We start from the raw sequence: 17,693 nt of genomic DNA on the forward strand, positions 1-17,693 counted from the left end.
TTGTTTATGCCGTTACGTGCAGCGGCTGTCGTCCGTCTGCCCAATTTCACGTGAATGCAGCATGAAAAATACGATTGAGTTGCTTGCGATCTACAACCACAACGCTAGATGGGAGGAATTCCTACACAATGTTCCTTTAATATTATAAATAATGCAATCTAAGTGATCTTCTCTGTTTGTTTTAGCAGTGGGACGATCACAGGTGGAGCTGTGCTGTGTTGTGATGAGATGAGATGAATGTTCTGCCAACGCTGGTACAAACACATGGCGATGACACAGTTTCACACTGCTTGCTGGTTGTAATGAGCAACACACACACAGCAAAGTGCATGGAGGGAGATGACTGTAATCTGAATAAAGCTGCAACTATTGAGTCAATTCATCATTTTTAATTAATAAACAATTACTCTGACAACTCTGAATCATCATTTTAGAGAGTTTCGTGCTTTTCTTACAGATCAATCGTCGCAAATCAAAGATAATCAGACGAAACACGATGTCTGGAGAAGTAACGGTGGGAAAATAAAACTGACATTTCTCTCACATTGTTTTGTAATGAGTAAGTGTTTGCTCAAATAATTCATGATTGGTAGATGAAGTGATTGTCAGCTCTGCCTCTAATGGTTTTAAAAGGTTCATGAGATCAGTTTCTCAGTCTCAGTTAACAGTTTTTTTTTTTAATTAGCCATGCTGATCTCAGTCTATGCATAATAAATAAATAATCACAGAAGGTGCAGTGGATTATTTGGTCTTTGCACTGAGACCGGACTCTTCTGGAAAGAGCAGGAACCGCCGCGCGGGGCCGAGGAGGTGACGAACAGTAACACTATCTTTTTGAGTCAGGCCTTGACGAGCAGCAGCGGGACTGAAATACACACAACCAGAGCCAAGGAATCTAGGCTGCCCTAAAAAAAGACCTTCAAAGTGTCGTCTGCTGCTGCTGCTGCACCACCACTCATACCCGTTGTTAGCTACAGTAGCTCGGTCCTCAGGGAACCTGTCAGAGAACAGCTCACTTCAACGGCCTCGCTGGAATATACGTACAGTAAAAAATATATTTAAAAAAAGGCACATGACTGCAGTCCCAAGAGGAACAGAAACACTGATACAGATACAGCAGGATGGCTCAGTTCCTCCTCCTGACTGTTTCATACAAACTGAGGGAAAGTACTGCACCTGATAGCATCACACTAAAAAGGCTTTTACCCTAACAAGCATGTAGGAGAAAGCAGGAGCAGCAGGTGCAGTCGATTTGAATTCTTTATACTGTAGGTAAATTCATGAAAAACTCTGTTGTGTTGTGTTCCCGGTCGTCCGCCTGCAGCAAGGCAAGGCAAGGCAAGGCAAGTTTATTAGTATAGCCCGTTGTTACCACCAGTTTGTCTCAAAGGGCTTTACATCCCATCACAACAACATCCTCTGTCCTTAGACCCTCACATCCACTGAGGAAAAACTCCATGGAAAACCCTTTTAACAGGGAAAACCAGGAGAAAGCTCAGGGTGAGCAACAGAGGAGGGATCATCACCCAGGACAGAGATGTTGTTACACACAAGACAGACAGACAAAGCTGAGCGTACTGTACCTGTTGCTCCAGCTCGGTTTTGTAAGACGACGTCGACGACGCCCTCGGGAAGCGGTCGCTGCTCAGCACCGAGTCCCGGCCGTACAACCTGCTGGAGCCCAGGGCCGACGAGGAGGACGAGGACGAAGACACCGTGGGACTGGACGACGTGTAGGACGACCTCGAGCCGGACAGACAGAAGGGAAGTCTTCGAGACCGGGAGTCCATCATGGAATTTCCTTGAACCTTTGGCGAGATGAAATCCAGAAATTATTATTATTATTAGTATTATTGCACAACTAAAACGTGAAGTGACATTATCCGACTCTGCAGCCTATTGTATCGCGGCGTCGAGGCGAAAAACAAAACAAAACAGAAAAAAATGCAGCAGTTTTTCCACATCCAGAGACAAGTCAGGACAGATCGGGTGCTGCAGCTCAAAGCCTGAAACCTTTTGACAACCTTTGGTGCTGTGGCGTCTCACACGCTGCTGATTTGTCGTCGGCGTCCACGTGACCAGAGAGTCTGTAAACACTAAAACCTGCTCCATGCTGCTTCCTGGTCGCGGTATCAAAGTCACAGTGCCTATCTTTGGGTGCATGAACTCTATCACATGAACATGACACTAGCAAAGAGCAGCAGCAGCAGCAGCAGCAGCAGCAGCAGCAGCAGCAGCAGCAGCAGCAGCAGCGTGTGTGCGTGTGTGTGTGTGTGTATGTGTGTGTGTGCGTCTATTTGTTTACCTCCTCCAGTTATGAGACACTAATAAGATCATTTATTATGCAGCTACATCATTAAATCCACCTCCCTGTGCAAATTCTCACATTCCCACAGGTCTTTTTTTTCCCTTTTTAAACGGAGGACCTGCACTGCAAAACCTCAAAATCTTACCAAGAATATTTGTCTTATTTTTAGTCAAAATGTAATTTCTAGTCAAAACAAATCCCATTACACTTAAAATAAGACTCATCACATTAAAAGTAGCTTGTTTTTAAGACACATTTTACTTATTTCAAGCATATTTTCACTTGAAATAACTAGAAAAAGCTGCTAGTGGAGCTTTTCTTCCTTATTACAAGCACAAAAAAAACTTTACTTTCACTGGCAGATTTTTCAACTTATTTCAAGTGAAATTTTGTTTGAAACAAGTGAAAATTATCTAAAAACAAGTAAATTTTCAGGTGATGAGTCTTATTTTAAGTGGAAAGAGATCAGTTTAGACTAGAAATTAGACATTTTGACAAGAAATAAGACAAATATTCTTGGTAAGATTGAGTTTTTGCAGTGTGAAATGTCAGAGAGAGACTTTGTGACACGAGGTGCTGCAGTGTGAGTTACTCCCTGGTAGTGACACAGATCCATGGACATTTAGCTACAGCACCTGTGGTCAAAGATAGCTCAGCCCGCCAGCAGCCTGTCAGACCCACATGAACAGCAGTAAATAAGGAGCCAGATAACAAAAAACCTCTTTAACCCCCAACGCAGCAGCACTCAGACCTTTAAAGCCAGAACATGAACGGCTCACCTAACCAACAACAACAACCACCTCCAGGAGGAAAAGTCTTAAAAAGCAAAAGACATGCAATAAAAACGTGTCATAAATCACTCTTACACTAACAGTGTGCAAAAACCTGCAGGTGTCTTATTATCTGCATAAAATCCAACCTACAGAGTTTATAATGAACTGTGTGTTAACATAAACACTAAAACATAAATATTTCACAAAACTGTTTTGTTATTTCACTCACTTAACAGTCATGAGCTCTAATGGTTTAATTCATATGCCATGTTACAGTGGGGTTTTGACCTGATGTAGTCCAGATGGGGAAATAATTTTACATTAATTTGTTTATTTAAAAGTTGAAACCCAGAAGTGACAGAGCCTTTTCAGTTGCTGGTCCAAAACTGTGCAATAATTTGCCACAAACAGTTTGTTCCTCACCCGCCATTAATATTTTCAAAACACAACTAAAAACCCATCTCTTTTCCATGGCATTTGATGGGGCATAGTACAAATACTCCAGTCAATCATCATCTAAATTTATTTTACCTAACCGACTGTTTTTACATGTTTTTTCTCTATGTCTTTCTCTCTTTTTATATTCTTTTGTGGATGTTGTTCTTGTTTTGTACATAAATGTAAAGCACTTTGGTCAACATTTGTCGTTTAAAATGTGCTCTATAAATAAAACTGACTTGAGTTAACTTATTATCAACTTCACAAAATAAATCGGATCAAACGAGGATTTAAAAAAGAAAAAACGAACTGGATGAAGTTTCCCATAAATGGCGGAAGTCAACAACACTCTGTCACGTGTCCAGTGGGCGTCACACACACAGGTAAGTCAACACCTGGACTGAGTGAGTAGAAACTCTCAGTAGAAACAGTTTAGTGTCAAATTTAAAGTCACTTAGCCTTAAACACATCTGTCCGTGTTCAGTTTTCTTCCTCAAAGTGTTTATAATCATTGATAAATGAACCAACCTCCTCCTCTCGCGACCGACTTGTACATATTAGCTTGCTGGTTGGCTAACGTTAGCTAGCTAGCAGGCTAATGAGCGTTTAACGACGTTTAAACATTTAAACGCCTGATAATAATACATAATGTAAAATGTTGTGTTAGTTTGGTCCTTGATTCTATAAAGTCTATCTATCTATCCTATGTAAGTAATGCAGCGTTCGCGGCACTCGGAACTCGAATCTCCCAGTTGAAAACAACGAATTCCGACTTCCAAAGTGCTTCACGTAGCTAAGGGCACAAAAACATTTTCTTTTTAAGGAAGCATTTTAAAATAATGAAAATTACCATTTAAAATCGAAGAGAAATGACAACATGAATCCACTGTGCTCCACAACAGCAGTAAGTAAATCTCTAACCGTAAGTAAATATTGAATATTGCACTTTTCTTCAAGTAGGAGTCGGAAAAATCCGAGTTGTCTCGAACGCAGCATTAGCTTTATTAGCCGATGTTGTTTGTCATTAACGGGTCCTGTTTCCACATAAACCGTTATTTTTTTTACCGAACACTTTCCACAACAACGGTGAACATTTCACATGTAATATACCTCCACACTAGCTATACACCCACAGAACCAATGGTGACTGACTGTCTGACTGCTGTCGTTGCCGTTAATGAAGCTACCACGTTAAAAGACGCCGTTCCGTTAGCATCTGTACGATTTAGCCTGGTTAGCATCTGTATAAAGTGAAGTTAGCCGTCATTAAATGTCCGTCAATCAGTACCTGAAACATTTGGGGCTTCTTGTTGTCGTTATTGTTGTCATTTACCCCCCCGGCGACTGGTGACACACAACCCTAGACTATAATAGGCTACACAACACAACACAGTTAGCTGTAGGCTAATTAGCATAGCTTGGTGGTTAGCTTTTAACGTTAGCCTTTTACCCATCTGCACGCTGCGCGTTGCAAAAACAAAAGCGATGCAAATGCGCGTTAATCGGGAACGGCAGCGATGAACAACACATGATTTCCGTTCGAGACAGTTTCCGGGACAAGTGACAGATTAAAAGTATGAAATCTGTAGCACGTCAACGCGCTGTCAAGTCCATTTCCTTACCCCCTTCTTCTTGTTTTTGATCTGCTTCTGTCTCCCTTTGCTTTTTTAGCACAACAGGAACTATGGCGGCCGTGAAGGAGGAGCAGAGGATCAGCTGATTTGTGACCCGGTGGGAGTGGTTTACATTTTTTTTTTTTTACCCAGATTGCTTTCAGGTGCGTGCTCCATTATCCTCCACTGGCACATGGTGCATCCACGTTTTTTTTTTTTTTTTGTATGAGTTGGAAAAAAAAAATGTATGCACGCCACGGGAGTTGTAAACACGTTTAAATACAAAGATCAGTCTGACTTTTGTGTCTCTTAAGTCAAACAGCGTCTCCATGTGGCTCAGACAGACAGCAAAGTCATATTCATTTCATTCATAGTCATGTTTTATTTTATTTTTAGCAGGGTAATTCCATCATTCAGCACTGCACATGAGTTCAGTGTCAGTAGCAGCCACACAGTTCTGTCAGGTCCTGGAATAACCTGAATACACCTTACTTTGCAATTTCTTAATTAAAATAACATTGCATGGACATAATAATGTGCAAAATACCCACTGTGATACAATGAGTTCTTTTTTTTTTAATTTATCAATTAATCAGTAGCTATAACCTCAAGGCCACTGATCCAAACTATGCCATTGTGTTTCCCTCTTTATTCATTTTCCAAATAAGCAGGCAAAAATAGACAGACATAGGCCCACCCAGGTGCAAATGTGCCTATAGTTTTACCCAAGTATAAACAGAAATATTAATTAAATCAAATCAAATCAAATCAAAATCAAGATCACTTTATTTTTCCGTAAGAAAACTTAATTGCAAAGAGCGTCGGTGCAGGTGCAGACACATGACGCAATAACGACTCAACAACATATCACATTACAATGGCAACATATACACACGTGTTTACACAGCAGACGAGCACAGCACAACAATAAGTGAGCCTTATGATAAATAATGCATAAAAAGTTAAAGACAAGCAAACAACATAAAGAAACTAAAAACTAACAAAAGGGAAAATCACACAAAACAAATTGATTAAAGTGAATAGATAATAGAGAAAATCCACAAACGCACCAGTAAAGTGTATTTACACCGTCTCTGTGTCTCTTCATGTAATCCTAGACTGACTCCACGATGCTGAGGTCAGGACTCTGCTGGGCTGCGACCATCTGCTGCAGGACGACTTCCTCCTGCTCGTCTTCTTGAAGAGTTAAATCCACGTATGAAGCTGAAGCTGTGGACTGAGGTATGTTTAAAAAAAATAAATAAAAAAAAGAGCCGGTGTGTTTATCCCCCGTTGAAAGGGCGGGAGGTGCCAGGGATTTGTTGTCATTACCACTGTTGGTTTTTGTCCATGAGTCTGGGGCCAACACATCAGCCAGGGAAACCAGCCGGAAATGAAATAATACAGTTTGGGATTTAAAGTGTAGAGAGTAATTGTTTTTTAGACTATAACAGTCTGACACTGTGGAGCCAGATACACAATGAATACTTGGACCTGTGTGACTGTAATTTAGTAAATAAAATAAGAATAGAGAGCAAATTACTGTATACGATTCATCTGCTAAAGGAGAATATCAGTATCACGAGGCAGAAAGCAGAAAGTGTTTGAATTACAGTTTAGTCAGACATTAAAATGTCAAATAAATCCCTTCGATTGCACAAACTATAGACTTGAAATGTCAGATTTCAATGATCTTTTATGTGAAATATCTACCACAAACCACTCACTGGACTGAGTCTTAACTGGGGTATGTGATGCATCTCATGTGCATCATGGCATTTTGACATTTAAAAAAAAAAAAAAAAAAAACAGCCCCGAGGATGGCCTAGTTAATCCAAGTCAAAATGAATAAGTGGAAACCTCCCTTCCAGCCTCTTACATGGTTTCTTCCAGCAGCGTTGGACAAATGCCAAACACACGACAAGAGTAACGAACACAGAAAAACACACACACACACCTCGTAATTTCCAACTCCTCCCAGAGACAAAGGAGTTTAGACTGATAACATCATCACTCATGGAAAAACACTGTGGACCGTTTCTGCTGGGACTGTTCATTCAGCAGCAGGAAGTCGATTTCACATGGAAACTGTTCTTAATTATCACTGGATTATTCCACCAAAGAAAGAAACTTGGAGGAAGTTGTTGATTCATTTTTTTTTTTTACATGACTCATCTCATTTTTGCAGCACAAATTAAATCTGAGAAATTGATAACCTTAAATCCTTGGCAATAAAAAACAAGAATGATGAAAGATGAATGAAAGATATGTGATGGTTTGCTGACATCACTGAGCTGATTACACACGTATAGATAAAGTGCAGTCTGATGCTGCTCTTACTCATTTCTGTCTTCTGCTGTTTGCACATCGCTGTCGCTGTTGATGATGTTTCCAGTTTACTTGACAATAATCAGAATCTGGGTCATCTGAAAAACACAGACACACACACACAGACACACACACACAGGCACACACACGGTTGTATACACCGTCTTGTCCAGGGGTGACGTCATTATGAAAGAAGACAGGAGGCTAATAGCCACTAAGAGGCAGTGTAGCTCACACTTTTCTCCCAGCATCCTCGGCAGCAGAGATTCAGTGTTATTTGCCAGAAGTTGGTGGTGTGTTTGTTTTAGTCAGGGAGGCAATTAAAGCCCAATTTCAACAGGTTTAATTAGATTGATTTGAATAATTGTTTTTTTTGAAAAGGCTCCATAGATCCCGTCATCACAGCAAATCCAGGATTAGGTGCTTTCATCGTTTGATTTTGATTTGCAATTCTTTAACTTTAACATCTAATTTAAGAGACGCAGAGAAGGGAAGAGAGGGGAAGGGAGGGGAAGCATTGATCACAGATAAGTCGCCGCGCATATTTTTCTTTCTCATTCGTTTTGTTTACATGATGCAGATCTGGGGGCTTTATTGTGTTATTTACAACAGAAATTAATTTAATTTACCGTGTAGAAAGAAACTGTGACACACTGAATTCATGTTAAATGTGTGTATGTGTGTGTGTGTTCATGTGTGTGTCCAGGAAGGTCAGGTCTGAGCGGAGGAGAAGAGGGAGCGTCGTTGCACAGCAGATGCATAATAATGTGAAGGTCAACAAGATAGACTACTCATCATCACGCCTGGTAAAAGAAGAGAAGAGAAAAGAAAAAAAAAGGTACAAAGAAACACTTAACGGTGCGTCCTGCATGGGAATCCATTATTATTATTATTATTAGTCGCATTCATTCATTCATTCATTCATTCATACAGTGATCAAACCAAGTGTAAATCTAAAAGCAAGGCTAAAGGAACAAGAGGTGAAGGAGAAACACACACACACACACACACACACACACACACACACACACACACACACACACACACACACACACACAGAGAGAAAGGGATAAATATAGGAGGGCGGTGCTGCAGATTAATTGCTGACAAAAAGGACACATGACCTAGACAAATGAGGAAGTGCAAGGTCTGGTGAGTTGGGGAGGAGGAGGAGGAGGAGGAGGAGGAGGTGCTCAACCCACTTGTGGGTCTGTAGGCCAATGCCACAGCCCCCCCACCCTACCCCCCCACCCACCTACCCCCTCTGCACACTATTACATGAAGAAGAGGCACTACAACCCCCCCACTCCTCTCACTCCTCCTCCTGCTCTTCTTCCCAGTGCTGCTGCTGATAGGACGATAATGGAGCATTCCTCGGAGTTGTTTCTCATTCATGCTCGCTGTGACAAGGGAGGAACATGCTTTCCACTTGGCTGGGGGTGGGGATGGATGGATGGGTGGGTGGGTGGATGGGTGGTGGTCATAGGAGGTGGAGAAGGGGGGGGGGGCTGCGTACTCTCTCAGCCAAGAACATGGACATGTAACCTGAGATTCGCACGCAGCCAGCGCCCCCTCCTCTTCTCCTCTCACACAAATCCTCTTATTTATGTGCTGTGAATATGAGATGGATACGTACCTGTCTGTTCTCTCTCTTCTCCTTCTTCTTCTGAGCTGTTGTTCATTTATTCCAGCTGTTGCCTGCATGGCTGTCTTTTCTCTTCAGCTGGACTTTAATAAAACATACAGACGTAAAACAAAAACAAAAACAAAACAAAAACACTCAGAAATGTCACCGTAACAATGTTTAAAGGCCGTTTAGTTAGTGTGTGTGATTGTTGACACTCGTGCTCATATGAAACCGACTTTAACTCTCGAAGCCTTAAGACACAAGAAACAACTGCAAGAATGTCTGGATTTGTCCAACACTGTGTAATCACAAAGGAATGTCCTGAGACATTTCTGCTTTTCCTCTACAAGACCCCTCTTTTCCCACGGCTTGTCCAGGTCTTGAGAATCTGTTTCCTCTCCTTCTCCCTCCCTCTGTCTCTCCCTTCCTCCCTCTCCCTCTCTCTCTCTCTCTCCGTGTGTTTGTGAAGACACATGAATACCACAAAGGCTGGTTTTATAGGCAGGACTACAATACGAGCTCAGTGTCTTCAGGAGCACAAAGAGCAAAGAGTCTGTGCCCTCTGAGAGAGGAGGAAAAAAAAAACCCTCCAGGAAGGAACATCCAGCAGGCGAAGGAGGTTGTGTGTTGTTGAGTTATTTCCAGTGTAAATCAAACAAGAAGATTCGTGCGGAAACAAACACGGCAAAGAGTCGAGTGGAGCCAACTAAGCACATACAAGAGCACATGTTGTCGTCGTCCCACGGGGAATTCCTTTTTTTATTATTATTATTATTATTATTATGTTGTGTAGACCCACAACGTTGGGAAAGTTCACTTTCTAGATGAACTAGTTCAACAAGTTCAGTTCACAATTTCTGAAATGAACTAGTTCAGTTCATAGTTCATAATTCAAAATTTTGAACTAAGTTCACGTTTCCAAAACTGAACTAGTTAATAGTTCTTTTTTTTTTTTCAATATGTTGCTACAAGCTGTTATTTTTCTAAATGATTGCCTCAGCCCATATCGAACCACAGACAGCAATTGTTTTAGCAGTTTTAACCAGTATTAGTTATAGTTTGCCTACTACTTTACTTTCCCCAACTGAGTTACAACGTTATGAAAGTAACTATTGCGTTTATTATATATATTTATATTTATACTATTTTATAAAATTCTCATATAATATGTCACATTACTTGGACTTTCCTCTCTAATGAAGTCAAACTTTGAGAGAGCGCCGTTCACAGACGCCATAATGAACGCGTTGTGTTGTGTAGACAGATATGTAGTGTTTTTTACTCTTATTTCATGTTCGGCCTCTGATCTCTTTGGGTTGATGAGTTCGATGACCGGCCCCTTGAACCCGTGAGTGAAGGTATCCATCTTTAAACCCCCTCCCCACACACTCTTTGTGTGTTTTTGTGTAGAAGAGAGTGAGTATGAACCTGCCTGGAGACACAGGAATGGAAACGTCGGCTGCATCTGAACAGAACAGAACAGATGGGTAACAATGGTGAAAAAGCCCAGGCCACATGTGTTAACACTTTAGGTCACATGTTTGAGGGGCACCATCTAAAAAAAAGAAAAAAAAAAATGCTCCTGAGCTATTTGTAGACATTCTTCTTCCTCTTCTTCGTCTTCTTCGGTTTGCTCTGTTGCTGCGATCCACAACCACAAACACAAACACAAACACGCGTCCTTCCTATATCAGTGTCTGTGTTTTATTTTAATTTCACGTGTCGGTGCAGTGTAGTAGACAAAATAAAGCAGCTGATTCAGGGAGGAGCGGGAGCCCATTGTGACTTTTTTTTAGCGAAGCAACACCCCCTCCACACACACACACACACACATACACACAGACACACACACATGACGGCCACCACCACTAAAAGGCTTTTCCGGGGATCCAGAGAACATTTGTTGGTCTTAATGTTCCCCAGACACAAAGTGACATCTGCCTCCCTCCCTGTGCATGCCTGCTGCTCTTTGTTCAGACGACGAAGCTCCGAGGAGCGGGGCTCATTGAAGGCAGGGATGATGTCACCATTGTGATCATTACTGTGCCGTGTGTGGTGTGTGTGTGTGGTGTGTGTGTGTGTGGTGTGTGTGTGTGTGTGTGTGTGTGCTGCTGCCCTATTTCTGACCAGGCGTCACTGAGGGCAGGCCACAGTGTCTGCCTGCACGCTGCCAGGAGGAACAGCGGCCTGCCAGTATTAATTAACACACACAGGGGCCGGTTTTCATTAGTCCCCCCCCCCCCCCCCCCCCAAAAAAAAAAAAAATCCCTCTTAAGACCCCCCCCCCCCCCCACCCCAACACCCACCTACGTCTAAATTCAGATACTCAACGTCAACAAGCGGATCATCAGTCTGAGGAACGTCAGGGTCCCTACACGTCCTGGAAAATCTGGAAAACCTGGAAAATGGTTGACCAATTCTCCAGTCATCATGGAAAACATGGAAAATTAGAGAGAAAAAAAACGTCAAATGTCCTGGAAAAGCTTTGAGTTGTCCTGAAAAATGATTTATCACATCATGACATCAGCTACCAGAGCTCTGTTTGACTTTTTCAGACCCTGCTAAGGATTTTGTTTCCAAAAAAACAAAAAAAACAACATGTTTGTGCTGTTTTATGATAAATTTGTCATCATTTCTAAGTATTTAAGAGATTATTTCATAGGTTAGAGCCATAGACTGCACATCTTTAAAGGGATAGTTCACTCAAAATTGAAATTTCACTCATTATCTCCTCCCCCTCATGTGGACTAAGGGCTGGGAGAAGTTTCAGAGTCCTCCGTGGCTTCTCTGAGTTACAGGGGGTCTCGGCGTGGCACTGCATGTCAATATTAACGGTTGCAAATGGATACCAACTGTCTTCGTAACAAAAAGACACACCAAAAAACATCCAAATACCTCCATGCTGCTCGTATGTAATGTCCCTCTTGTAATGAAGCCCCGACATGAGAAATTGTTCAGAAAAAAATTATATAAGTCTATATTTTAGACTCTCAATACAACCTCTTCAATACTAGACGGACATTACAGACGAGTATGGAGGTATTTGGATGTTTTTTGGTGTGTCTTTTTGGACGAAGAAAAGTGAACTCCGTTCGCAACCGTCATATGGACATGCAGTGCTGCGCCGAGCCCCACTGTAACTCAGAGAAGGCAAATTTCAATTTTGAGTGAACTATCCCTTTAAATCAGATTTCTGGAAGAGAGAATGAGAGAGAGGAATAAACATAGAAACAAACTGATTAAATCAAACAAAATCAAGTACCATTGTCGAAAAAGGGCACGACTTCTCCACAGTATGAATGGGACGGGGGATGAATCAGTGTTTGGCATAAAAACTAATGACTGTCAGACAGATGAAAATGTCCTGGAAAACCATTTCAAGAGCAGAGTGGGAACCCTGAACGTGTGTGGACGTGGAGCCGACGCTCAGTTTCATCCTGATAAATGATTTATTCACTGTGTCCATATATATATCAGCTCTACGACCTATTATAAACATTATTATTATTCATCTTTATGTTATTATTCAGTTAACGGATAGCTACAGTCGTCCCCTCAGCAGAGTTCAGTTCAGTGTGAACTCATCTGTTGAATAATTTATTTTTCCGAATCAAAAACGAATTAATAGATACTATTAATTATTCAATTAACACAAATACGCACGCTCGCGTTAATAGAGACGCACACGTTTGCTCCGGGAAATAATAATAATAGGAAGAAGTTTCTATTTAGTCTAAATGATGAGTCGTATCATATCAGACCGTGCTCTCTGTGACACCATCATCATCATCGTCGTCGTCGTACTTTGGTTCCTCATTTACCAGCAATTACTCAGAATGAAACTTTCACACATGCAGGTGTGAGTGACTGACAGACTGACAGATGTTTAACACATCCTGACACCAGTCGAACAGATTTCTGTCACTCTTAAACACACACACACATCCTTCCTTTTAGTCCTGTGTGATAAAAGTTAAAGTTAAAGTTGAGCCTGCAGCTGCTTTTTCATAAAGACGTCTTTTCATAACTCTGTCGAGGATCTTAGAGGTGAAGAAGTCACGTAAAAAGATGCACTTCTTGATTCTGTTATTGTGACCAATAACACCTATAAATTCCCGACATTCCTCCGAGCTCTCGCTGTTGATGTTTAGAGTTGGAGAATATCAGCAGTGAAGCTGCAGCGCGTCGGGGGGATTTGACACGAAAGTTTTCAGGGGATTTTTTTTTTTTTTTTGGGGGGCGGGGAGGGGGGGCGGGGGGGATAAAGCCTGAAGGCAAATGTCAGCTCATGATGTGGATAAAAATCAAACCGTTACTCGTCTGAGGAGGGAAAAGATTGTTTTACAGAGACAGTGGTGGAAGATTTTAAAGTATCTTTGAGCAATCTGGGTTAAAATTAATATAAAATGTGACTTGGGAAGGAACCAGGAAGTATTTATAGATCTGTTAGAGCAGCTAAATGTTAAAAGCACAAATGTTTTACACAGTCTTTACATGAATGACCAAGGTTTCTGACTGAATCTAAGTTATTTTTCAAGAAAACAAGACATTAATACCATCAAAAATCACCAGTTGTGCAAATCTCGCAGCAAAAGCAGCTGAAATGGCTCCAGAATTCGCTGATTTTAATCGTTTTTTGTGCATTTTCTCAGTTTCAGTGGAGAAGTTTCATAAAAAATAACACCACCAGCTTCAGAACAGTGAAACCACGTCACGTTTGTGTCTTTTCTTGTGCGCCCAGACATTATGCATGTAGAAATATGCAGTATATATATATATATATACGTATATCTGCAGGGAGGTAGGTCTGTTTTCATACATTTTATAATAGCTCTTAGGGTTTATAGGCAGTTCAGACACCTCCAGAATGAATATGAAAGCTTGTTCAATAAATGGATTTTTGATGGCCTTCGCACACTCTCTGAAAATAGCTCATATACCTGGACGTTTGTTTCCTGTTTGAATTAGACTTTAAAGGTCTATAATTAGACAGTAGGTAGAATTTTAATGTCTTTGCATCAATATTACTACAGATTTGTTTTGTTTTTTTAATGTACAAATAAATACAGATGGGCTGACGATCCAAGGCTTTAATTTACAAATATACAGAGGTTGTTGTGTTTTGTCTCTTTAAGTTGAATCCACATCAAGACACACAGGTACTTTCTGTCACATCAAATCCGCTTCACATGTGGTTGTGTGTGGGAGCTGAAACCACACACACACACAACATATGTCACATCTGACTGGTAATGATTTCAGTTTTGTTGAACATCCTCCTGAAGCCACACTGCGGTTGTATGTGACAATAATACTAATTCTACATAATATACACATATATATACAGTATATTTGACATTATCTGACGTGATCGGACTACTCGATATTCACAGGGAATCAAACACATTCATATAACGGTTCGTTGTCCCTCTCTCCTGCTGTGCCGCCTCATTTAATTATCTTATTCTAATTATTTCATCGTTGTCAAAACACTAATCCACACACACACACACACACATGAGCTTGTAACAGTGCTTTTGTTTCTAGTGTCTCTCTTTTCTGTTTTGCCAAATTAGTGTTTTTCTCAGTGGATGTCGATTCCTTCAATAGACGTGGCTTTGATTTAATTTCACAAATAATAATAATAAAAAACCAAAAAAAAGGAGTGAGATCAGCAGTTTGAATGAGTTTTTAATGTGAATATGAAGGTGAATAAAGAGCACGAGATGCACCACGTGTTTAAAATGATGTTTTATATCAGAGTCTTTTAATATTTATTTCATATTAGGCACTAAATGAGTCACTTTTTTTTCTGTCGCCTGGAGTTGTTGCACAATTAGAGCTGAGATGCCTTCAGAAAATGTGCCAGATTACATGAGGTTGTTCTGTGTGTGTGTGTGTGTGTGTGTCTTTTAAAAGAGTCAGTATTCACACACACCAAAAAAAAAGAAGGGGGGGGGGGTGATCATGTACCGCAAAGCATGGCTAATTTGAGATTAGTTACGAGTTCCACTTTCACTACAGCGGTGCAGTGTAAATAACTGTATTCCATTTCTACGCTTTGATCCCAAATTTTACAGGGGAAGTCTCTGCCAAAACTTGTCAAAGTCACTGCAAAAAAAAGACATAAAAAAGACATAAAAAAGACGTAATTCTGCCGTTAAACGTTACATTTTCTGATGGTTTCTGCAGCTCTCAGGTATCTCACCTTTTGCATTTCAAACCACTTAAGCGTGGCGATTTAACAGAAGTATAGCTCCATGGAATCACAATAAGGTTTATTTATTTTCCAGGTAATGACCGTGCGTTATTCGGCTAATGTCTGTGTATTTTATGTTTAATAATAGACCGTGTACACTTTGTTGTAGGATAATCAAGAAATATATACAGTATATACATATATATAAAACAAACGGCCTGCATGGTGCCTGCCTTGCCTGGTGTTACACTGATAACTAAAGAAATCGCGCTTTCTATGTGGGTCAGAGAAGAAAGATGAATACAGCAAAACCTAAAGTTATGATAATAAGGGGAGGAGGAAGGGAGGAAAAAAAAAAAGAAAGGACATTTGCTTATCTATCAAAGTGTTCTCTTGTGTCACAGATATATATATATATTCATATACACATGCTACTGTAGCTGCAGTGGACGGAAATCAAAGCTTGTTATATGTAAACTATGATAAAGTAATGCATTGAAGCTTGAAATTCCTTCAACTGTGAAAGTCATTTCCCTTGAAGAAATCCCCCCCCCCACCCCACCCTGCCTCACCCCCACCCCCACCTTCAGCTTCATCTGTCACGAAACGCACAATAAGCAACTGCACCGTCAGTCAGTCAGTCAGTCACCTACGTAACACCAGGTTTTCTCTCCTTCCTCTTCGTCTTCGTCTTCTGTCTTTATTTTGCACATTCATTCAGTATTGGCTCAATAAGTGTTGGGAAATTTCATGCCACTTTGCTTTTTAAAAGTTTATTTAAATGATCGAGTGAAGCGCAGGCAGCAGAGCTTTTTAAGTTTAGAGTTGGAGACTGTGTGTGTGTGTGTGTGTCTGTGTGTGTGTGTGTGTGTGTCTGTGTGTGTGTCTGTGTGTGTGTGTTTAACAGCCGCGCTCCTCCAGGGTGATATTCATGTGGACTTGAAGGAAAAATACTAGGTTGATTACCTTAGCTAAACCCCTGCACTTAGGCGCAGATTTAGCAAATGGAAAATGTTGCTGACATTTTGTGTGTGCGTGCGTGTCTGTGTGTGTGTCTGTGTGTGTGCGTGTGAGAGAGAGTAGGCTACACACTAATGTGGGTAAAGATGTGTTTGTGTTTGATTCAAGGTCATTTGGCTTTGCTCAGGTTGGGGTGACATTTGCTTGTGATCTCATTCTTCATGGAGAGATGCATCAGTGAAGGGCTGGGACTTGTTTCTGCACTTTCCTGGCACAAATGACTCCTCGTTCCCAGAAAAGGAACATACTAATTCTCCCTCTCTCTCTCTCTCTCTCTCTGTGTCTCTGTCTGTGTCTCTCTTTCCATCGGTCACACACTGACAACATGTGCACACACACACACACACACACACACACACAGACAGACTGCATCTCCTCATTGAATGACAGTGTGAATGTACCTCATCGACGAATGACTCACTCTACTACTCTGCTATTATGATGATTTCTCCCTTCTGTGTATTACATCATGCAACAGAGGGTTCTGCTCAGTTACATTCACCACAATAAACAGTATCTGAGTGAGTGCACTCCACTCATCATCATCATTTTTATTTTATTATTTTTTTATTTTAGGCCGTGCAGGGGTTTATTAGTCAGCCTTGCATGGAAAAACATTGTTTAGCTGATCTCCCAAAGAACTTTTTTTCTTGTAATATCTCATATTTACTGAGAAGTGCAAGTGCTTTCAGAGCTCAGAGTGAATCATGTTGCAAGAAAAACACTTCTCACATCCCATAACCTGCCTCCTGTGGATGTCTGTGTGCGGTGAAAGGTCAAGGATTAATGCATATTTCACTGTCACATGGATTCCCATATGCCATTACAGGCGTGGCCGGGGCTTTCAGAATAACTGTAATTGGGTCCACACACATGTGAAGTGAAGCCATTACATATATTGCAAACCTTTTTTTTTTTTTCCAGTAAGGGATAGTAGGATAGCAATCAATACCAGTGTTCATCTGGCATAATTGCAGAATTTTATGTCAGTGAGAGAGTAACTGTGTAACTGGAGGCACACCAAATACTCTACATATAGCCGGCTGCAAATTGGTCCCTTGTGCTTTAATCACACAGGCAGTTCAAATCATTGACTTTGCAAATCATTACATCTCACAAGGCATTGTGTTGAAGACTACTGATGTATTGAAAGGATGCTACTACAAAAGACAAGACACTACAGTACATGGGATGTTGGAGAATAATTACGGCCCTCGTCGTCCTCGTCCTCGTCGTTGTCGTTTTGCGAGGCTTTCTTACATTAATCCAAAAACAAAAGATTAAATTAAACTCCAACTATTATAGCGGTGTGAGATGTCGGAAGCAGAAGCGCGAACAATAGCGCTCCACTCCGCTCTATACAGCAGAACATTGTCTTAATTTAATT

General features: G+C 40.9%; 1 protein-coding gene across 1 annotated transcript in view; it reads right to left on the reverse strand.

Moving 5' to 3' along the window:
* marchf7 (membrane-associated ring finger (C3HC4) 7) overlaps positions 1-5,227 on the reverse strand; it is a 19,395-nt gene extending 14,168 nt beyond the window's left edge. The window contains exons 1-2 of the mRNA XM_085805445.1: positions 5,142-5,227; positions 1,584-1,808 (exon numbers count right to left, since the gene is read on the reverse strand). Coding sequence (XP_085661571.1) covers positions 1,584-1,793 — 210 coding nt within the window. The 5' untranslated portion in view covers positions 1,794-1,808; positions 5,142-5,227. The remainder of the gene's footprint in view (positions 1-1,583; positions 1,809-5,141) is intronic.
* Positions 5,228-17,693: the final 12,466 nt, after the last annotated feature.

The sequence above is a fragment of the Trachurus japonicus genome, chromosome 3, assembly GCF_045865225.1.
Source record: "Trachurus japonicus isolate A0001 chromosome 3, Traja_1.0".
NCBI classification, from domain to species: domain Eukaryota; kingdom Metazoa; phylum Chordata; class Actinopteri; order Carangiformes; family Carangidae; genus Trachurus; species Trachurus japonicus.